The 25,822-nt window shown below is 24.1% G+C and overlaps 1 protein-coding gene across 4 annotated transcripts; it reads left to right on the top strand.

The window, feature by feature from the left end:
* Window positions 1-985: 985 nt before the first annotated feature.
* On the top strand, window positions 986-25,025 carry LOC122719033 (thyrotropin-releasing hormone-degrading ectoenzyme-like). Of its 4 annotated transcripts, none has more exons than XM_043944547.1 (17): window positions 989-1,236; window positions 7,304-7,491; window positions 9,424-9,751; window positions 10,865-11,276; window positions 13,682-13,837; window positions 14,768-15,079; window positions 15,987-16,164; window positions 16,243-16,390; window positions 17,203-17,284; window positions 18,467-18,641; window positions 19,866-20,052; window positions 20,195-20,472; window positions 21,032-21,210; window positions 21,309-21,476; window positions 23,095-23,235; window positions 23,311-23,392; window positions 24,801-25,025. In XM_043944547.1, the coding sequence occupies exons 1-17, from the start codon at window positions 1,188-1,190 to the stop codon at window positions 24,969-24,971; spliced, it is 3,234 nt and encodes a 1,077-aa protein (XP_043800482.1). In that variant the 5' UTR covers window positions 989-1,187; the 3' UTR covers window positions 24,972-25,025. The 4 variants fall into 4 exon arrangements, with proteins under 4 accessions (XP_043800483.1, XP_043800482.1, XP_043800481.1 ...); XM_043944546.1 differs by having other exon boundaries at window positions 13,679-13,837; XM_043944545.1 differs by having other exon boundaries at window positions 13,664-13,837.
* The last annotated feature ends 797 nt before the right edge of the window (window positions 25,026-25,822 follow it).

Below are 25,822 nucleotides of genomic sequence, written 5' to 3'. Positions count from 1 at the left end.
GAGGGTGGGTCGAGCGAGGGAGAGACCTCCTTTCATTCGGATTCACGTCGTATGATCTGGAGCAACGACGATCATTCTAATTCCCTTTAACCGTGTTGCGTGCGTACCGTGTGTGTACGAAATCATGCCCTCCCTTTTGGATATTTGCGACGCCCCAAATAAATTGTATTGAGCAAAATAAAACAATTATGTGCAATTGTGTTACACAACAACGTTCGTTTCGTTGTTTTCGAATTTGTTAAAATTAAAGTTATTAATGATAGTAATGAGAATGTCATGCAAATAGTTATATAGTGCTTCCTCTTTAGGTTGACGATGATTAATTTTTAAGATAACATTTTCTTGAAATATATTTGCTAAAATTGTTATGTAAAACGGAGGATGTATATATATATTTTTTAAGTATTTTATATAAATAATTATCCTTTTTTGTTATTTATAAGTTGTTTAATTTTTCGATTTTCTAAAATTTTTAATTTTACATGCACAATGTTTAAGGAAACATCTTTCAGATTTTAGAAATTGAAACGAAACGTAGAAATTGATATATACGAAGAAATGTCAATTTGATGTTTATTTTATCAAGTTATAAGCAATTTAAGTTCGCTTCGTTAGATGAAGCGAAACAGAAATAGAATCAAATGGGAAAGACCAATTATTTCATTTCACGCATATACCACTTGTCAAGAAGTAACTATTGGTGCAATTTGTTTGTAGATCTCATTGAATTTTCCTTCGAATAGATTTGATAAATACGCATATATCCTAATAGAACCGCAATTATTATCGATAAATCAATAAATTTATTTTCTAGTTTAACTTCAAACTTCAGCTCAACTTGGACGATGATGGAACAACGAAAAGAAAAAAAAAAAACGAAGAATTACACGCGGTGTAGAAAGAATGAAGAACAATGCGAAGGCAATGATTGAAAAAAGTGGGGGTACAACGTGCATTCGAAGAGTTCTGGCCAGTATTCGCGTGTTGCACTGTAGCTAGAACTACTAATTGCGTTGCACCTGTACGAACGAAGCGCGCCATCGTGGGCATATAATTTTAATCTTGCTTTTCGGGACGACTCCTTTTTTCGCCACGGTTCCTCCCGCTTTCTTCCGTCCGCGATTTGTTTTCACGTGTAACGATATCGTTCGTTGGTTTCGAGACCGAGGAAACCGGAAGTTGTTCACATGAGCCGAGGATCCATTTCCAGTTGGCAGGATTATGGACGCAGAAATTGTGAGTGAATTGTGATTTTGTTTTCTTTTTTTTTTTTTAACTCTTTTCATTTCTTATATCTGTTCATTTATATCCATTAATTTGTACGTTACTTATTTATATTTATTTATTATGTATCGATGAAGACGATGAAGAATTAGATTTCAAACTAAAGTTTTTACGAAAATTTAATACGAATGGTATCTGTATTTATTGGATTATTTATTTCGATGTTATTTATTTATTTTTATCACGTTTTAATACGAGCGAAAATTATTTTTTGAATGGATAATTATTAATTAAAGAGTAATGTGTAAAATTGTATGTTATGATCATTTCTTTTATATTATTATTATGATCATTTCTTTTATATTATTATTATTACTTGTAATTTTGAATACGAAGTAGTAAATATTTTAAATCACTGTTCAATTATAATTATTAACAAAGTATCGTTGAAATTCTTTTATTGCTATTCAAGGAATGTGTATAGTTACCAGAATATCTATTTTATAGGTAGCTATTAAATCCTATCATCAAGTAGTTAAGAATGTAATAACGATGATTGCATTTTATCTTTCAATGATCTCTTTATATTTTCATGATCTCATGTAACAAGCACGAAACGATTGTTTTTTTAACGAGTAAAAAATTTGTAACAATGGATGGGAACAAAAAAAAAAATAAATATATTAATAAAATGATAAAAGTATAACAACCTTGAAAAGTTATTTGAACCAAATGAAACATCACATTTATTTTGACACAAATATTTATGGCTTGCAATATTTCTTTAATTCTTGAATATATATTCAAACATGACTGTTAATTTAGTTTTTTTTTCTTCAATATTTATCGTTCCATAAATTTTCAAATTAACTAATAATAGAGATCTATTAAATCTTATAATAATTATAAATTTTTTTTATAAGAAATGCATGCAAATTTTATTGAGAATTTAAATAATGTAATATATTAAGAAATTCTTTTTCATAAAATATATATTCATTACATGAAGTATTAAACGTTATTTTTAAATTTATTATTTCACAAAATATTATGTTGATAACTTATTATTTATATTTTACAACTAAATAATATATAATATATTAGGTTTATAATTAATTTCATTTTTTAAGTAAAAAGTAAAAATAAAAGGAAAATTGAATAAAGAATTTTTATATACAGGATGTCTCAACTAAAGGAAACTAAAATCAGTTAATTATTGCATCAATTTTTTTTCAAACTCATTGATATTTTTTTTAAAGAAGAAATATACCTATTTATAATACAAAAAACTTTTTCTTTTCTATTATTTTTCTTTCAAAATTATTTAAATATCATAAATATTTTTTGTGTTATTAAAAAACAAAATATTTAAATGATTTTTAGCTAGAACATTCTGTGTACATACAATAATATATGAGCTTTGACTTCAAGTTATTTTTTTAAGAAATTCTTGGTTCACAACACTGTACATATATTTTTGTTTTCTTTTCTCATACAAAGCATTAAATATTTTCACAATCAAAATTAATCACTTTTTGTATATTATAAAATTATTATTTTTATTATATTTTGTTTGTTTTTTTTATTATTTATGGATTCATAAATATCCATAAAAATAAATGGTTTCTTGAAGTAGAATCAATCAAACATAAACATTAGTCAAACTCGTGAACAATTTAGTTACTACTTTTTTACGTTTTGATTGCTTAAGTATATTGCTTTTCGTGTCTCTGAAGCGTAACTAATACCAGTGCCTATAGTAACTATCATTAAAAATCGCTTCTTTTTTTCTCCTATTATTCTTTTCATTTTTTACCAAAATTAATTTTGATTCTTCTTTGTACAAAAAGTGTGTATGTATGAAAAAAATTATGAATTAGTGGAAGAAATTAGATTTGTGATACATAATACGAATTGTATATAATCATGAATCAGTGGAAGAAACCAGATTCATAGTACATAATACGAATCGTATATAATCTTCAGAGGAAACGTACGATCGTAGTTATTATGGCATAATTTGTAAGTACTTGTGATGATCTCTGCGTTACATGTATATGCGAGTGGAAGAATTTTCCTGTGTACTCGATATCAAAATACTTTAATATCTAATGTAATCTCCACAAAATCTCTTTATTAAAATATTTTCAAATTTAAAATGATATTTTGAAAGTAAAATTGAATGTGCCGTGAAAAGTTACTGTAAAAATTAAAAAAAAAAAAAATAAATTCTTTTTTCAAATTTAATTACATACAATATTTAATTAAATTAAAATAAAATAAAGTTAAAATTAAATTATTTCTTTTTTTTTTATTTTAAGATTATTAAAATATCATAGTTTTCACTTAAAGAAATAATTACAATTATTGTAATAATATAAGCATCAACTAATTGAGATTCTATTAATTCAAATCTTCTTCGTGAAATTTAAGTCTACAGAGTTTATGTAGAAGAAATATAGTTCATTTAAACTAACTTCAATACGATTCTCATAGTTTTGCCATTCTCAACGTTATCCTTGTTAAAGTTTATTAAATATCGATGTAAACAACTAGATGAACGTGAATTGGAGAGATTTTGAGTTTCGTTTGTTTAGAGATTGATCACGTACTATGTGACATAACATGTAACACAATCTCATAGCATATATATGCCATGAAAAACTATACATCCTATTCGCATACGTAATCCTGTGAAGCACTGTAGTAACCTTCAGCCATGTCGCGTGCGTTATCGCTGTTGATGTATCTTTGGTTGAAGTTATTCAATGTCATACGAAAGTACACATTTCTTTCCTCACAAAATTTCTGCTTATAATCTATGAATTATGTTTCTTATACGATAAATTTTTATTTTTGTTGAAATTTAAAATTAAAAATAACATTTTAAATTATATTCCTAATATTTATTTTTTAATATTTATAGATTTAAATATTTATAGATTTGACTTGAACTAATTAGATAATTAGAAAAAATTAATATATTCGTGGAAAAATTAATGTTAGAGATGAAAATAAATATAAAAATTGATAATGCAAAAATATATAAAAATATTGAAACTTAGAATAGTTAGAATAATTAATTAAAATAAATAATTTTTATTAGATAAAATTTGATAAATAAACTTCAATTGAATTAAAATCAATCTTTCAAAGATATCCTATAAATATATTGTATATATACATATTAATATCTTATGTATCATCCAAATGAATACAGAATATTAAAATTTCGAATATGAAAGCATGGATCGATCGATATTATAATATTTTATGGTGGATTATATCTGTAAATTAGGATTAAGAAAATAAAATATTAGCTGTAGAAACGAACTAAAGGAAGTATATTAAGTATAGTGATATTAGTAATCGCGAATTTGATTTATGGCTGCTCGTAATGATTAGCACTAGGTCATGTGATACATTTACTGCATAGTTTAGAAAACGAAAATTGTTCAATAACTTAGTATTGAGTGAATTTCATACAAATATTAAACATGCATCAAGCACTTTATGCAAAAAAATCGAATTAATCTTGTGTGACTAATGTATCACTGTATATAATTGATTAAGTACATGCATGATAAGGTACTCAGCATAATATTTGATTATGTAAAATTTGTTGCCAATTATTTTGAAGTTTCTTATTAGTTATGTATTTTCATCTTCATTTCTTACGAATATGAATTGTATGATTGCGTAAGAAATAAAATTTTTAATTTAACATTCGTTTTTTTAAATCAAAATATATTATAAGTAATTTATTATAAATAAATAATAGAATTAAAATGGAATAATGAAAATTAATATTTTTATCTGTTAAAATTACTAATAAAAATTAAGAATAATTTTAGCATTAATATAATTGCAATAATAAAAAATCTGGAAATCGCCATTTTGACAAATTTTGAAAGTTTTAACTTGGAAAAAAATTCGATCAATATTGCATTATGAAAAAATTTTTTTATCTGCTAAGTAAATTGGCAAATGAAGTGCGATAATAATAATAATAACAAAGTATAATATTATTTATTTTATCATATAAATAAATTTATCATTTTCAAATAATATAAAATTTAATATTTATCGAGAATTTAATTACAAATCGTTAGTTATGTCAATTTACAATTCGATTCGTAATTCAAAGATTATGTTATTTGAAATATTGAAACGTAATCATGAGGCATTATATGATCATTATACAGGCCAATAATCATTCATAGTATTCAGGATTGTACATGCACATATATATTGATTAATAGTTGAACACGTGCATCAACAATGTTATGATATATACTCACATTCTTGAGAATTGAATATTATGATATTAATGAAACAATATGATATATTAATGAAATTGCGAGTCAATGTACTTTATTATAGATTAATTTCTAATAATGAATTATTGAATATCAATTACAATATTTTATTTATAAATAATAAGATGCAACAGAATCTTTTATACATATTTTATTTTTTTAATGTAACGAAACTTATATGTAAAATAAATTTATTAAAAAAATTCATTTTATTAGAAAATATCTTTGTTTCTTAAAAGATTCTATAAAATGTTATTCAATTCATTTGATGATTTGATTTATTCTTAAAAGATGTAAATTAGCTATTTTTATGTACAATTTAACTGTGACATTCCTTAGACACAAATATTTAAATAACATTTGAATGGTAAATTAATTTTTGCTCATCTTTATGCAACATCCAATCTGTGCCTCAACTTCTCTTAAATATGAATACATGTATAAATGACTGAATATAATTTCTTAAATATTAAAGGAAATAATTGACATAACTTGATCTTTAAATACATCTCTAAATATATAAAAATGAAATTATATGATTATAGTAAAGTAAAAGAAAATTTAAAAAATATTTTTCTCCATAAGATTGTATTAATTAGAACAAATTTTATATAAACAACTTTACATTATTTAAAACATTTTAAAAACATTTGATCCATAAACTTTGTAGTTGTAATATAACTTAGCCTAATAATGTTCAAGTGTACAACTACAATTCTAAAGATATATGCAATCCAATATACCAATTTTATGAATATTAATATACATATTTAATATCATTCTATAAAATATTACAACAATTATTTAAAAAAATCTCTATTTCTCACGACAAATAAAATTCTTCTTATCGTTAACATATATAAAGAAAAAAACTATAGCTTTGTCAGTTTGGTAAACGATTATGCTGACCAGTTAACGTGGATATATACGGCGGACCTTGAAAGCCAAGGTACGTTTCTCGATTTACGAGCGTGCACAATCGGACTACCTTATGGGATGCGTATGCAGAAGTCAATTTCAGCAATGACGCTTCATGTCCTCCCCGAATGTTATGATAACGCGAATTCGTCACGATTATGACAACGTCGTTTCGAACTGTCAACGTTATTTCTGAATATCGATTTATCGGATGACTTTTGACCGATAAACGAAAATTCGAAGCGGAACGTTTCTATGGATTTCTATGGAAGAATATTTCGAAGGATGTATATTTGTTTTGATTTGAATGTTTTTAAATTATTTTTTTTCAATGTCATTTGTGAAGAGTATAAATATTCGATGAAGTATTTCGTACAAAAAGGAAAATAATGTAATCAAACGATTTATTCGTTACTTTATTTCATTTGTCACTTGCTTCATTTATTATTTTATTGCTCGTTATTTGATTTTAATGAAAATAATCATTTGTTGGTTTCTTGATATAATATTATTATAATTATAGTAATTAATATGCTGTAATAGTAATAGTAATATAGTAGGATACTAATTAATTATTATTTGAAATTATTTTAAATTATTACTTGAAATAAATTTTTCCCAGGTTTGAATCTATGATTGTAAATGAGATTTATTCATACCGGAATTTCTTTCCTTTTCCATTACAAGTTAAAGATTAATCAATTTTAAGTATATTAAAGATAAAATACGTCCTCTACTATTTTAAAACTTCTTTTATCGATTTCTTTTTTTTCAAATCTTCTCGATATGCGCTATGGTATTTTTGCGAGAATTTATACCTACTTTTCAAATATTTCTTGTAGCTCAAATTATGCCACAATTTAGTGGCGCTCCCGTGGAATTTATGACTAGCGATGACATCGAGTGTAAAAGAGGCGATGGTTGGTTTTTATCGTACACAAAGATAGCGGGGATCGTCGTAGTTTTTATTATCGGTGTCGTTGCCGCAGGATTTCTTGGATGGTACATCAATTCGTTACCCAAGAAAAAAGTAAGTAACATGGGAAAAAAAGAAATCATAATATTAATCCATTAATTCATTGTTGAACTTGGAAAACATTGTAAATAATTCAAGATTTATTGCAGCTGTTTTTGAAAATGTGTAATTGAAATATTTATATTTTAATACTTTGGTCTCCTATATACTATTTTTTACTATATATTACGAGGACATTAGTGACATCTGTTCGTTTAAACATAAGCATATAAATTACGGATTTTTATGCAGAGGTATATCTTGCATATTACATATAATTTGCATATTTTATAAAGTGTCCTGTAACTGGTGATATGGTAATTATACGTGAAAAAAAAATAAGTCGAAAATATAAAATGAAATTATTTTATTTGAGGGTTTTTTTTCAAATAAATAATAATAAATTCTTAAGTAACTTGAAGAATTGATTATTTCTTGATTAAATACGAATTAATTATCGTGATTATGATTATTTTTACTCTATATAAAATAAACAAATAAATTTTATCATTTAAATTTTTGTTTTTGAAAAAATCGAAATTGAAACAATAATCGATAAATTTTCAAATTTGATTTTTTCGAATACTAAATAATCTTCTGTTGATAATTTATTCTGATCAAGAAATTTAATTTTCAAATTTAATTTTTAAATTTCACTTATGCTTATTATTTGATTTGCTTATTATTTTATTTTATTCATTGAAAAACGAAACTTTGAATGAAAAAATTTTATTCTATGTATATTTTTGATTTATTTTTTCATGTAGAATTATTTCTGCTTTGTTGTATATCATTTCTATAAAACAAGCAAAATGAATATGTTATATATTTTTCTAATGTGACATAATATTGCAAAATTATGGACATATAGAAGAATCAGAATACAGAATATAATATGAATGAATATAATATTCCATTATATTTTATGACGAACAATTTTTTAACTTAACTTTTTCAGATAAAGTAATAGATCAAAAAACTAATATTGAAAATATATCATAATTATAATAATTAATATATTATTATAATAAATATACATTATAATATTATAATAATGTATTATATGTATAATATTATAATAATGAATTATAATAAATAAATATACATAATAAAATTATTGATATTTTTCGTATAATTTAAATAATATGTTACATTTATTATATATTAATTGAATATTTGAATATATTTATAGCTGTATATATTAGCTGCATAAAAATCCACAGTATATTTAATGAATATAATATAAAAAATAATATTAGTCCCTTTGATTTGTGATTATTACGAATTAGTTATTAATTTTAATTATTAATTTTCTAATTCATGTGAGTAATCAAAGCGTACTTATTTAATTATAGTTTCTCGATAATTATATGCTATTCGTATCGTTGAATATTGATTGAACTAAATGCGATTAACGAATCGTATTTCACGTGCAGGATATGTCACTATTTTATTTTTCATCAAACAGTAAATACGTTTTATTAATATCGATAAATAAGAGAAAATATGATATATAAACAATAAAATGCACTCTTAAAAATATAAAATAACAACGGAATAATATTTTGTGCTCTGTCCAGCAAAGGCCAATATTTTATAAGAAAAAATAAAAATATTGGAGCAAATTTTAACTTTTTTTATTTCTTTTATTACAGATATTAATATTTAAATATAATCAAAATAAAGTGAAAATCGAACAATTTTTCAACTTTTAATTTTTTATTGAATATTGAATTAAAAAATATAATATTTTAATTTATATTTATATCACACAAATATACGAAATTTTTAAAAAATACAACGAGAAAAGACAAGTAGTCTATTTGCTCCATTTTAGCTACGCCTATGCAATACATTTAAATGAATAATTATCTGAACGATGTATAGGTCGAGAAATTCCAATTTCCAATTTCTTAACTTAAATATAACAAAATCTGTATTTGTTAGCCTTTCACGACTCTAGATTTGCTCAACGATGAAATCGAGGATACTGAGGGCGTCGGTGAAAATGCGGTTTCACCTTTCATTCATCCCTTGAAATATCGTCTCGAATTAACACCGATTATCGATATTAACGGTCCATCAAGGGTAATGGGCCGGATGGTTATCGATTTTCTCGTAAACGATACAGCGGGTTTAAATAAATTCTCTCTAAATGCGAAGAACATTACGGTGACGAGATATAAATTATCATCGTTGGATTTAGGAAAAAAGACGACGAGAAAAAGACGAAGAAGAAGACCCAATGATGTTGTTAATGACAACGCGATGTCTGGTAATTAATTTTATTTGTTATAATTGTAATTGCAGTGATATGTTGCAATCTTTTTTTTACAGTTACAATTTTTTATAATACAACATGCATGTAATACGATTGCTTCAAATGAATTCTAAATTGTTATTTGTTGATATATAAAAAAATGCAGTAAGTAATTATATATGAAAAAATGCAGTAATTCAATGTAATTCAGTATTATTAATTTTTTTGGAAATGAAGATATAGGTAATGTGTGAAGTGCAACTTTGTTTTAAGTTAAAATTATTAAAAATATAACTTTGATGGGATATATTGTATAATAGTCAATCTATGTTAGTTTTAGAGAAATCTCTTATTTCGCATATCTGAATTGCATTTTTTAAGAGAATCTTTTGTATTGGAAAATGAAATGGAAAATTAAAGGTAATTTAAATAGAATCATGTATTTTTTTAAAAATTATTAAGTCACTTATAATAAAAATATTAATTAGTTTTTTAATTTTATATTACAAAAATTTTGTGTTATAAAATTTATTGTGTAAATTTATGTAATTTTTATTTATTTATGTAAAGAAAGCAAAGATAAATAAAAGAATTCATATGATAGGTTTTACAAAATTTAAATTAAAATATTTCCTATGTAATAATTTTTTACCATAAATGATTTAATAATCTTTTTATAGGCAATAATCTGCAATTCTTGACCAATGCTTAATGAAAAATAGATACATGCCATATTTTCATAACTTTAAAAAAAAATTTTATATACTCATAAAAATCATATTTGTTTTAAGCTTTTTTTTCTATTGAACAAAACAAAAATTCATGTTATTATACTACAAGAAGGAATGATTGAAAATTTGAAATAATAAAAACTAATAAAAAGTTGAAATTGAAGTACATACATGTCACTTGTTTTGCATTGTTCTTTTCAATTACATGATTCCATTTAAAAGACAAAATTGATCTCTTCATATGACCTTTTATATATTTCATTTGCAAAAAAATTAATAATTGTATTCCCTTCTATATCACACAACTTTTGCACGAAATATTTCTTTCCTTAAATAGTTACAAATTATTTGAAGTGATCACATCATATGAATCATTCTGTATTCAATTTATTTCCAGGTAGTAGTGTATATTCCATAGAAAATGACGTCTTGGTAAGCTTGACGGAAAACGAAACGATTCTGTACGAGAAAAATATTGAGCATCTATCGAAAAACGTGTCCTCCATTGAAAAAACCAAGCTTTCCTCGTTAAATTACGCCTCTGTTTCCAATATCGATAAAATTAAAAATTCGAACGTGGATGATAAACAATATGAATCCATGATGACATCTGATGACTCTTTCAAAAGTGTCTCATCGAATGAAATACAGATTGCAGAATACAATATAGACGAGGATAAAGAAGTTCACACAATTCAATTAAAAACTCGGATATATCAAGGAGTTTATTCATTTGAGATCGAATACGAGGCGTTAATCGACGAAAATGTATTCTTCATCGCAAATTATAGCACATCTGGCGAAGAGAGGTAAATATTTTTTATTATTATTTTCTATATATTTATTACTTTTTTTTTGCTATTCTTAGACATTTTTATTTCTCTTTTATTAATTGTAAATCGAGTGTTGAAACTAGTTTATTTTTAAAATTTTGTTGAATATTGCAAATTAGGAAAGCTTGATGATTTTAAATTGAAGCTTTTTAAAATTTTAAATTTTAACATTCATTCAAAAATGATCGAAGAATAGATTAATTAATCAATAACTCTCCCCTTCCTTTGAAAATCCTTCTTGGATCGATGATTACTTAGTTCATCAAAGGGTTGGGAGTTCATCAATGGAGAAGTCAGTCTCTAAAGGGAATAAGGTTTACAATAGGTTTGTCAATACATCGTGTTTATTGATATGAAACTTGTGTATAGGGTAATATAGTCGTATATCTTTGATAATCGATCGAAATAAATTTAAAATTTATTATTTCATTAATTTATTCATAAACAATTAAAGATACAATAAATCAATTTTATTTTTGTACGTTTTCGATCGCGTATAATTTAATAAATAAATCTTACTATTAAATTAATATTTTTTATTTCTTAATATTTTTTTATAGTTTTGTAATTTTTTTTGTAAAAAAAAATTGAGATTGAATTAAAATCTAGATTCATTTTCACGACGATTAGAAAAATAGAAACTTTTTAAATAATTTAAAGATATTTTTTTTCGAATTTCTAAAGCATTGATTATTTTTCTACATTTATTATATTTTTTCTGAATAAATTGTTAACAAATGAAAGAAACAAAAATATCTCAATATTAATCAAAACATTAAAATAAAACATTTTAATAATAATAATTTTACTCATTTTTTCATTCATTTCTTCTTAATTTTTTATAATATAGAAATTTAATACTTCTTTTTTAACAACTTTTTGCATCGTAACTTGCATCGTAATTAATCTTTGTTTCTTAATACTTTCCATATCGTGAAAACACTTAAATAACTCAATTTCAGTGGAATAATATTTTCAGCGAACGATTTAACGATTTTCTACGTTAAAAATACGCAAATAGTAATTTAATCACTTCGCGTTCTTTTCTTAATTTTCTAATTAAAAAAAAAAATAAAAATAAAAAAAAAGAAGAAGAAAAAATTAATCGTCCAATGGCTCGTTTATCTCGTCTGCTGCAATCTTTGAAAAGAAATCTTTTTCCAAAGCGAACGAAAGAGATATATCGACCGTGATTATCTATTGGCTATATATATATATATATGTATTTGTGTGTATATTTGCCTGTGTGGGGGTGCAAAGTGCTCATGGGCAACAAACAATCGCGAATGATTACAAATATTTGCGTGTTTCCAGATCCTATATCGGTATAAAGAAAATTCCTTTATATTCAATAGGGACAAATAGATAGGTATGAAATAACAATACTATGGATCGACACGAATGCTCGCGAAATATGATTTCATTTGAGAGCATTTGGTCCGTGGCAATATTCTGTAACGTTATGACCATTTCTGCAAATGTTTAGCAGAAATACACGTTTAATGGATATCCCGGCTTTTAAAATAAACAGTCGAGATTGGTCTAAAGCCTGGTATTTACCAAATGGTGTTATGCTAATGATGGGTTGCATTTAAACAAAATTCATCGTCTCTAGAACAAAAAGCAGGAACGTGTAAATTGTTATTATAATAGTTAATAAAATTTATTTGATTTATTGATTTATTGAAAATATAAAGATGTCTTTTTTTCTTATTATGAAATTTCTGTTATCTAAAATATATAGATTTTAAGTATTAAGATGATCTCATAAGCAATACTATTTTATGAACATAATTTTATGTAATATAAAAATAATATTTATTTGTAAATATTTTTAATCGATATAAGTAGAATTTGCGAGGTTTATTTTTTTTTTTACGATCGAGAAAAATTTTTATTTTTCCTTTTAATTAAAAATTTTTGCTTAATTTTTTTTTAACTTATATTCTTAAAGAGAAAGATTGCAATTAATAAAAATTAATATAAAATTTGTTTTCAAAGCTGCATATCGTCTATTTAATTTTTTACTTTCAATTACTTTCAATCATCATGATTTAATTTTGTTTTAAAAGCTTGTAATAAATGATTCTTTGCAATTTCAATTGAGCTTTTAACACACGACATTATTTAGCGAGTTAAAACATATTACATTTGATAAATTATTTGAAAATAATTATGAAATAAAAATCGATGGAATAGCTAAGAAGTCAAAAAATATTTCGGTATCAATTACAATAATATGAAATATTTAAGTTTCTATATACATGTAAACATTCTTATTTAATCCATATATCTAAAATTGCTTTATTATTCCGATAGATTTGCAAGAAAAAAATTCATGTCATGGAAATTTTTATTAACAGTCCACGTTTTCACAGCAGATGGTTAATGGGGACGAAATTGAAACACTCCGGTGCTCGATGTCTTTTCCCAGTTTTCGACGATACCGTGCACAAGTCAGTTTTCTCGGTATCCATAACACGTTCCAAAGAAATGATAGTCCTCTCAAATATGCCCCTCAGGACTTTAAGGGATGTGTAAGTAATTCATGCTATGCTTCTCGCAAGATATACTTTTAAATGATCTGCCCTGAAGATACGTTTAAATTGAATCTCTATATATCTATATATATATATGTCTCTCTCTAATAGATTATGAAAATTTGTTTGTATTTTTTTTATTTAATGAAAAAGATTCGCTAATATTTATTTCGAATTGTGTATATTACAAAGTTTTATATTTCTATCTCTTTACTATTTATTTTATAGATAAATTGAATTTTAAATAAGGTGAATTTGAAATGAAATTTGCATGCGTTTGTTTGATGTTCGTATTTCTTATTCTTTTTATGATCAATGTCTCTCTAGAAGATTGGTCGTTGAAATTTTGTTTACAGAATTATAATGCATTATATATATATATATATGCATTATTTTGATTTTTAATAAATATTTGAGAGAATTTTCTTATATATATTTAATAAAATCAAAAATTTTGAATTTTATTATACTTGTTGGTATTTGTGTTTTCGCATTGAAATCATATAAATAAAAAAGAACTTTTATATATGAATAAGAGAATTACTCGGTTTTAATTTGATTTAATTATTATTCAAGTTCTATTTTTTATAACTAATTTTATTACAAAGATATAGGAATGGAGAAAATAAAATAAATAAAAACATTTTTTTAATTATAATTTTATTTATAAATTTATGTTTATAAGAAATCTTGCTTAAACTTATAAATCTTAAGTCTGTATTAAAAAATACATAATTGAATTAAATATTTGAAATAGCATTTTATTTAATATAAAAACAAATTTATTATTTCAAATTAATCGTATCTAATCAAATATATATTTGTTAGAAATTGAGATAAGATATTCTTAGATAGAAATAATTGATTTTGTTTTCAAATTTATTTCCATAATTTTATCTTTTCTTTTTTTATTTTTTTTTTTTTAAGGACAAATACTTTAATGGCAGTTAATATTTTTGACGATTCTCCGCCTATGTCTCCGCATAATTTGGCCTTTATAATGGGTCATATCGAGACTATAAACGCGACGTTTGTAGGAGACACTGAAGTCTTGGCAACGTTCTGGTGTGATTCGAACAGAAGCTCACAAGAGACTTATTTAATCGACAAACTGAACACAGTTGTCGTTAACTTAATCGACGTATTTTCGACGTCTTATCCCTTGCCTAAGATAGATATAGTAAGCCTTCCTCCAGGGATTGACGAGAATATCGGAAGTTTGGGATTAATTGCACTGAAGTAAGAGATTTGTGCTTTGTATTTAGTTCTAAGATAAAAAACAATTTCTAATTTTTTTTTAATTTTTTTTATATTTTACAACATATTTATTCTCTTTAATTTATTGCAATTATTTCATAATATATCTGTAATATTTTTACAGTAGAGAATCTTTTATTAATAGTAATTTTTTAATCACAATTTTGTCGAAATGATATAATATTTTGAAAATTTAATCTATGTTATAATTTTTTTAAAAATCTATTACAAATAATTATTTCAAATAATATTTTATGTAATTATTTTAATTATCATTTCTTGTGATAATTATTTAACAAAGAAGAGACAAACAGAAACAAAAAATATTTATTTAAAGAATTATATTCTTTGATCAATGTATAAATTTATGTTATTAGTGTTAATATATTCTTGAAGTGCTTTTTCAGAGTAAATTCTAAAAATCAAAACAAACATAAAAGTTATACATTAATATATAGTATGAAAATCAAATATCAAATTAAATATAAATTGAATCTTATTTATTAAATTACAAATTTAAAATTAAAGAGTGAACCCCAAATATCAATTTTTCAAACATATCTCATTTTATATATAACTAATACATATTGATTATTAATATACATTAATATTAAATATAATTAATGTACTATAAATAAAAATTTTTAGATATAATCTCAATTGCTTTATAAACAGATATTTCATTAACGAAGAAATTTATTAATCATTTCAAATTCATATTAAAAAATTAAAATATTTATCAAATAATTCTTTCAAAGATCATTTAACTTAACAATAGAAACGATGAATTGAAACGAACATTTTTATGCAAATATTTTTATCTCTCATTTCAAATACTAATACTATCAAGGAATTACCGAATCTAACCTAAGACGATTAAATTTTCAAGGCAGTCGATATTCTATACGACCGATGAATCGCCACTAGTCACGAAGAACAACGCTCTGAAGATTCTAGTCACCTTAATGGGGCAGCAATGGCTCGACGAATTTATGAATGCGAATCGAACGGATGCTTGGATCTTCGAAAGTTTTCTCATATACATCCAGCACGAGATCGTTCCAAAGGCAAGCAATTAAATTGATACCCGAATAAAAAGGAAACCGTTGGTGTCGTAAACCGTTGTAATAAAATTCCATTTTCAGATAGATTCGTCATTGGGCTTGAGCAATTCTTTCATCGTGGATGTCGAGTTTCAAGTGATGGACACCGACGGGTACAGCATCTCGAGGCCTCTTCACGAGAACATCAATTATCATCTGTTGCAGAATTTTAACGACGAACACGCGAAAGGTAAATCAGGTTGATTCAATCGTAGACGAAATGCAGCATATTTGGAATGTCAATCTGTTTAATAAAAAGAAAAAAAATTGATTAAATGAATTAATATATTTTAAAGTTTGAACAATATTGTAAAGTATCTGAAATTTTGGTTTAATTAAAAAAATAACGCAAAAGGATAAGGATTTCGTTAAGGTGCATCTTCATTTTATAAAATTATAAATTTTAATTATAAAATTAAAACAAAAAAAAATAATATTAGATAAATATTGGTTTCTAGTCTTTATTTTCATAAAATTTATTCTCCATTATTACATTACAATCAAGTTGTCTTTGAAATTAATGAACAAATTTATGGTTAATCACTTTGTTTATAAGTTGATTATCGATATTCTCCTCATCATTTATTAATCTGTATGATGTAACCTTTGGAATATTCCAAATTACTTTGGCATTAAAATCTGAAATCTTGTATCACGTTTTATATTTTAAATTATATTTTATTTGTAAAATTAACATACGAAACTTTATTTTAAAGTGTTATATATAATAACTATGAAATTTCAACGCTGGAAAAATTTTTTAAAATTGATTTATTTTCTTCTGCAAATTAAATCAGAAGCATCGAAATTTCAATTTTTTTTTTTTTTTAGATAAATGTTATTCCCTCTTTGTACGAATTAGATAATGGTTTTTTTTTTAGATTTTTTTTAAATTAATCATCAATAATATTCCAAATATGCTGTATTTCCTCTACACGTTTTTCAAAATACTCGCGGATAGCCGAAGAGAATTGTTTCTGCATTTTCAATTCCTTCTTGTAGGTGCATGCCTGATACGCATGTTGCATGGCGCGATAAACGATACCGACTTTAGGAACAACTACAAGAAACTGATAAACAGGTGGTGGGTATATTATTCGCGTTTTATGATCTCGATATTGATGATTAGATATCGCTTGAACGGGCATGGGTTTTAATTAGTTGGAGATTTGATGGGAATTGACGGTTAAATAGGATGATGGAAAACAAGTTAAATCGATAATCAAATCGCCTCGAAGCTAATTGTGATTAATCGCCTGCCTCGAGATTATCAAGTTTCTTATTTACGCCGTTTTTCTCTATTCTCTTTTGCATTTATATATGTATATTTTTTCCTAATATTCTATTAAAGATATTATTTTGTTGTTCTGTTCTTTGTTGTATTAAATAAATACAATTGGAGGAAATGAAAATAATTAGGATCATAATTTTTTAATAAATTGAAATAAATTTTTATCTCTTAGATTTTGTGATAATGATAAAGATAGATTTCGTAAAAGCTAATTTCTGTAAAATTAACTTTTGAAATATAGAGATCTCATAAGAGATTTGAAATTTTAATTTTTTGATTTTTCGGATTCAAATTCTGATTTTTATTATTAATTGTAATGTTTTTTCCTTAGTTGTTGTATTATAAATTTATAAAAGATAATTTCCTTTTATATATAAGTTTAATTCAAATTTCTTTATCATCAAAAATTTTTATTTTTATTTTAGCAAGAAATATTATTTGTTGAATGCAGAAATTAAATTATTGAACAAGTCAATGAAAATTGATAAAGTCAATGAAAATAATAATCCTTAAGTTATTTATTGTTTTAACATGTTAAAAAATTTACTAATCAAATTTATATTTTTGCAATTTTAATATTATATTATAAAAAGTGAATTTGCTATTAGGGAGATCGAGAATAAAAGAATTTTATCTTTCTGCAGTAATATTTCCTTAATTTATAAAAATTATTTTATATTATTTTATTACAATAATGCAACATTTTTCTGTTTTGTTATTTCATTTGGTGAAAATTATTTTTAGACAATAGAATTAAAAATTTAAAAAAAGAGAATTAATTGATTTGGTTGAATTTAATGAAATATTTTTAATTCAAATAAATACAATGATTAAAAAGCGAAAGATATCTGAAACGATAAATTATCAATTCAAAATATTAGTGATACATAGGACAAAATTAATTCGTTCTTTCTTATTTATAAGTTAATTAGAACGAGTTTCATTGTATTAAAAATTACTTCATTATTTGATCAGGAAATATAACAGCACGGATGTAGCCGATTTCGTGAATATTCTAGCGGAAGATGCGATTAAATTTCCATTTGAAGTCTCGTTGGAAGAAACAATAAATTCTTGGATCTTTCAAGGTGGATATCCACTCGTAACTGTTATAAGAAATTACGAAGAAGAATCCGCCATCATTTATCAGGTAATTTTAATAAATAACGCATAACAATTTTTACGTATTATGATTTTTATATATTATTTATTTTATGCATCTTTCTTATATTTCATAAATTATATTTATATTATATATTGACATTACATTACAAAAAATTTTTAGGTAAATATATATTCTATATATTACAAATGTTTTGTATATTTTACGTGAGCGATATAAAGATATTCAATTATCTGATTTTTCAAAATTTTTAACATTGTTTTTGATTATTAAAAATGAATTTAAATATCCTTGAATACAAACAATCATATTTTATCATAAATTTGATTTAAAATTAATATTCAAAATTAGAACAACTTTGAATTGATATAACTTTGAAGATTATTCCAATACGATTTTAATCATTTATTTTAAATCTAATAAAATTCCATTAAAATTAGAAACAATTTAAATTGTCATAACTTCAGAAATAGTAATTTCTGATTAACGGATAAAAGGCTATTAAAAGTGTGAATTTTTGCCCTTTAAAATGCTTTTTCATTTATCTTAATACGACTTCCGGTTCCCGAGATATCATCGCGTAAATAAAATAATAATTTTTGATCGTTTTCTATCTCTATCCTTGTCGGACACTTGGATCTCTTATTTATCTATTTATCTTAAAACCTCGATTAAATCCTATTAAAATTAGAAAAAATTTAAATCGCTGAAACTCCGAAGATAATGATTTTCGATCAATGGATGAAAGATCATTGGCAGCATGGAACCTTGCCCTTTAAAATGCTTTTTCATTTATTTCGATATGATTTCCACTTCTCGAGATATCATCGCGTAAAGAAAAGGGTAATTTTTGATCGTTTTCTATTTTCATCCTTGTTGCTCTTTCTTTGTCTAACTGACTATTCTCAAAGTTTAGACAAGTGACAGATGTAATTCTTGAAAAGACATAGTACTCATTTCCAGGAAAAAAAAATAAATTATTACGTCTCATTCATAATTTGCATTATTTCAACCAAATTATGAATAGTTTAAATCCTTATATTTCAGTATTTAATTGAAATATCGGGATGAAACAAAAAAGGAACTTCAATGGCATGATTTCAATGACATATATGCGATGTATTTTCTATATATCACTCGAGTATTTGAATTTTACGCAATTTTAGCTACAGCTAGTAATCTAATTATAATTGAAATTAAGATTTCTAAATAATTGAAGTAAGAAACGTGGTAATCGAATAATTGTTTTAGGAACAATTTGCAATCGATCGACCATCAGAAAGTGTTTCCAAATTCTGGAATATTCCATTGAATTACGTTAATGAAGACGGGGATTGGTCGAATCCAATAAAAATATGTTTTCCATCTGAGCCTAAAATCGATTTGCATGATATTGGTTCCAACGAGTCTTGGATTCTTTTTAACATAAATAAGACTGGTACGTGACAATTTAATCATTGTATTCACTTTTTTTAAATTTTGCTTAAAATAATTATGGAAAATCTTATGCTTAAAATTTATTAAATTTTAATAATTTAATAATTTTAATAAATTTATTAAAATTTATTATGCTTCATAAGGATATTATCGTGTTCATTACGACGAAAGAAATTGGATGCTGTTAAAAATGGCTTTTTCGAAAAATCACGAATCGTTCCCACCGGAAACAAGAGCCTCGATCATAGACGATATTTTTAATCTAGCTGCGATAGGTTTAATAAAATACGAGACCACCTTCGATTTTATTAAATATATGCAAATGAAAGAGAGGCATTATTTACCATGGAACGCGCTTATGAGACACTTGTTCAAATTAAATAGGCTTTTATATGAAACTTCGATCTTCAATGATTTCCAGGTGATTCATATTAATCGATTTCAATTTTAATAGTATATTATAGTATATTATTTATGAGATTTTCTATTAAAAAAGAAGTTCAAAATGTTAAAACATTTATAAGTTTGTATTAATAAGATAATAAGATAATTAATAATAGAAAATATGTAGGAATATGTAGAAATATTTTTTGTTTTTCAATGTATGTAATTATTACAAATGTTATAATAATAACTTTAAGATGGAAAAGGATAAATATATTACAATAGTAATCTTTTTTATATTTATTAAACATTGTTGTTTTATATTCCATTTGACAATTTTTCTTTTATCTAAGTTTTAATCATTATTAAAGATCTTACTGTTATATATATATATATATCAAAATTAAGGTAAAAAGTTCACTTTTTCATTATTATTTTATTATTTATTTATTACTTTCTTTTATCAAAATTATATATATATATATAATATATAGACTTTCTTTTATCAAAATTAAAATTTTCGTTACTCTCTAAATATGATTGTTAATTAAAATAATTTATTTAAAAATATACGATATCATTAATGTTCATTTCAGGAATTTGTAGTGAGATTCGTGTCTCCGTTGTACAATGAAGTAGGATCAATGTTGCAGCAAGGCTCGCATTTGACAATGATTGCTATAAAATTAGCATGCACGTTCGAGCATACGAAATGTTTAGATTGGTCGAGAAACATTTTCGAAAATGCCAAGTCCAATAACGAGATCCAAGAAATGTAAGTGAGATTTGTGAAAAATTATTACAAATGTTATCTCTTTCTCGGCTAATTCGAACCAATCAACAATTTGTAATAGCAGGATCGAATTGTTCTAGAATCCCTTCTTACATTCGCGAAACGTTTTATTGTACTATCGCTCGTTACGGCACAAAAAAGGAATGGAACTATTTCACGGAAAAATTATTTTCCACAGTCGATGAGGAGGAAAAGAAACGTTTGTTATCGTCGTTCTCTTGTTTCCAAGCTTCTTGGATTTTACAATCGTAAGTTTAAAAACTTTTCTAAAGCGATATTTTCCTTTCGTATTGACGTTGTTTGCACAGATTTCGTCTTCAATTCTTTTATTTTTTTTATTAATAATTAAATTAAGAATTAACGGTTATTAATGTTATTTAAAAACGTGTACTTTTTTTTGATATCTTAAATTCTTGTATTATTAAATAATTTTTATCTTTAGTTATTTTTATAAATTTGTACAGCGTTTTATTAACAGCGTTTTATTAATATGCTTTTTAGAAAATGCTTTTTATCAAATTTAAGACAATATTTTTTGACAAATATTTCTGACAAAAATAATGTGTTATTAATTATTAATTTTAGTTATTATTTTCAAAAAATTCAGAAAATAATTTTATAATTCAAATTACAGTTCTTAATTTTAATATCTCTCTTTCTCTTTTTCTTATCAACTGAATCAATTTTCGAAAAATTCGATTTGATTGAAGCAATGATTGGAATTCCTTTATAATTTTTTCAATAATTTGATAAAAAAAAATTCATTACAAATCTCTGTAAGTTTTTAACTTTTTGCTCTTTAACGAACAAAAGCGGTTAAATGGAAAGGAATACATAAAATGGAAATGATGTGAAAGGAATATCCCATTTTATTTGGAAGCGCTTTTTCGAACATTTATTGCTATACATATATTCGTTACGATTAAGGATTCTTTAGTATATTTTAAATAAAGCAAAGATTAAATTATTATTGTCAAAAACGTTTATTTACAATTTATTTAATCAAGAATATTTTATCGCAACTGTCTTTTAATAAAAATAGGTTTTATAATTAATTCAATTCACGTTTTAATCTTTCAACCGTGTTAATTTCCGCGGACAATACGATTATCACAATGTCGCAACGAGTTTCAAGTGTAATTAAACAACGTCAATATTTCTCAATTTTATTTTATACTCGATATCATATAAAATCATTATTTCGTTAATTATTCAAGTTTTCAAGAAATGTTTATACTCGTGTTTCGAATTGTGAAAAATAATTTTAACATTTCGTTGAACGCGATATTTGCGATAAGAAAACAAATAAAAGTATTTCGATATTTTTTTTTTTTTTATATTCCAAAATAAAAATTTCAGTTTTGCAAGGAAAATTCTGAAAATTGGTTGTAGTTGGAGATTTAACGTATATCTTTTTTTTTTCGCATTAGCAATATTTCCTAAAAAAAAAAAAAAAAAAATTAAACAACAAAATATATATTCCACGAATGAAATTGTATAAAATTCTTTGTCCGTCTCTCTCTGTTTTCATTAATAAATTGGCATAGTATTAATTTAATCATTTTAATAATGTTAATAATATATAAAATTTGAAATTAAAATTTAAAATTAAAATAACATGGAGATATTGTTGCTAGAAAATTATGATATTTGTGTAAAATAGAAAAACAAAAAAATATAAGGGAACGTGGTTGATTTTAGAAAATCTTATATAAATGAATATTTGGAAAATTTATTCGTATAATTTGTACGATATATTTAAGGTACTGTATTACATTTAAAAATATTTTAATTTATAACTTGTATTTCTTTTACACATATCATATTGTATTGACATTTGTAATAATGTTTTCTTTTGGAAAACAGTATTTTCAACGAAATACTTCATGCGGAACGATTCAAAGAGGACGAAATATCAGTAATTTTAAAGGCATTTCCACAAAATCCTGCCGCGGCTCAAGTTGCATCTCGATTCGTTCGAGCAAATTGGCAGGAAATTGCGCAGAGGTACTTTGGATTCTTTTGTGGAAAAATTCATTGTAAAAGATAGAACGTGGTAACGAAATCACTTTTCTGATCTAGGTTTTCAGGATCTTATACGATTCTAAAATATTTCGTACTATCTATGGTTAATGGATTAACTACCGAACAGGATTTGGAGGACGTAAGAAATTTTTAATACTTTCACCATATATATCTTTTATATAGAGTGTTAATACTTTGAGACGTTATTTTTAAGAAACACAAAACTTTCTATACAAAAATATTAGTTCATATTTATTTATTAAATTATAGATAGACTGTGGATTTTCATGAAAATATTTTTTATGTTACATATAAGAATTTGGCGCACTTTATATATTTTATAAATTATATAAATATTGTATATTCGGTTACAGATATCCAAAAATTAAAAAATTGTTTGATTATTTAATATAATTAATATCGAAACCAATCGATTAAAATAACGATATTTTATTTCTTCAAGCAAGTACTTTTTAAATCAATATTAAACTTCTAATATTATTAATAAGATCACTATAAATAATATTCTTTCAGAAATAAATATATTTATTCTATAATTTACCTTAAAATTCGATTATACGTTATTATACACTATTAAAATTAAGAAAAATTTAAACCTCTATAATTTCGATTTAATAATTTTCTGTCAATGAATAAAAAACTATTAGAAGCGCGGAACTTTGCCCTTCAAAATGTTTTTTCATTTATCCCGATACGACTTCCGGTTTCCGAGATATAATCTTGTAAAGAAAATAATATTTTTAATCGTTTTCTATCTCTATCCTTGTCGGACACTTGGATCTCTTATGTAATTTATCTTAAAACCTCGATTAAATCCTATTAAAATTAGAAAAAAATTTAAATCGCTGGAAGTCCAAAGATAATGATTTTCGATCAATGGATGAAAGATCATTGGAAGCGTGGAATCTTACCCTTTAAAATGTTTTTTCATTTATTCCGATACGATTTTCGATTCCCGAGATATCATCACATAAAGAAAAGTGTAATTTTTGATCGTTATCTTCATCCTTGTTGCTTATTCGGACCTCTTTCTCGCATCTCGTTTAACTGACCATTCTCAAGGTTCAGACAAGCGATAGACACAATTCTTGGAAGTAGTATTCGTTTCCAGGAAAAAAATGTAGATCATTGGATCATGGACCCATTTATAATCTCTAGATGGTTTTTAAATACTATGACACTTTGAGTGCTTATATCTCGCTAATGGATTGTGATATCGGAATAAAACAAAAAGTGACTTTAACAGTTTTTTTTATCTTCTGAGTGGATTTTAATAACAAATTTTTTTCTCATAATTTTTGTATAAAAAGTTGAAGTTTTATTTGTGATTTTGAATGAATATAATCTGATGTTACAATGTAAGATATATAGGGATTTAATTTTATATTTATTAGTTGTATAAATTTTAGATGTATAAAGATTTTTTTGTTTTGACCGCCAGAAACAATGCTTCAAAGATGATTCACAAATGTATTAACACTATATATGAACGCATGTATATTATAATGCATTTGTTATTATTTTAGCTTCAAATATTCAGAGAGAACCATTACGACAGTATGAAGGGAACGAGATACGCTGCTGCGCTTGTCGAAGCAAATGGAAATTTTGTAAGAATATGGTTCAAGAATTCTTTACCTCAAATTGAAAATATATTAAAAGAAGAAATGCAAAAAAATTCCAGTTTAATTGTATGAACAGTACTGCGTAAAATACGAAAATAAATATTTCCAAGAATTTTATTTCGTAAAGCTCAAACAAATAGTTTTTGAAAGACTTATAGTCATGTTTATTGTATTGTTGTAATGTAATTAGATCTTCTTAGATTTACATATTTTTTAAAAATATTTTTCAAGTATTTATTTTCAAAATTAAAAATTTTTTCTTATTATTAATAATTCATTAATTTTTTCTCAATTATTAATGACAAAAATACATTTCTTATGTTTTTTTTTATAAAAAGAATAGAATATATTAAAATTTAAAATCTTTTACTTAAAATAAATATGTTTATTGTTTAGTTATTTAATGATAATAAAATACTACATTGCATATACATAACTTTAAGCATGAAACGATATTGAACTTTTTGTTTTTTTTATCTATTATTAATTTTTTATTTCAAAATATAATTATGAAAATGTATAAAAGAGCATACTTAAAGAAAATTGTGAAAAAGATTAATTGTCTTCATTCTTTTGCATAATAACATATGTATATATTATATAGTTAAATTTGAATGATACATGTTGAAAATTTTATTTAAATTAATATTAAATATAATAAATTAATATAAATAACGAAATGTATTCTAATACATTTATCATTTATGGATAGTAGATATACTGCTATGAAAAAAAATAATATTTGAAATATTCATATATGAAAATTATATGGAAATTATATTTCTTTTCCAATCATTAAATGTTTTACTATTTTTCAATATTCGATATTTCTTAAAATAAATGCTATAATCCTCATTCTTTATAATTAATTATTATATAAATAAGAAGAAACATTCATAAATAAGAAGAAACAAATAAATATA

Source organism: Apis laboriosa, unplaced genomic scaffold (genome assembly GCF_014066325.1).
Source record: "Apis laboriosa isolate Shangri-la unplaced genomic scaffold, ASM1406632v1 scaffold69_cov144, whole genome shotgun sequence".
Taxonomy (NCBI): Eukaryota; Metazoa; Arthropoda; class Insecta; order Hymenoptera; family Apidae; genus Apis; species Apis laboriosa.
The sequence above is the reverse complement of the archived record's forward strand: the minus strand, read 5'-3'. Positions and strand labels throughout refer to the sequence as shown.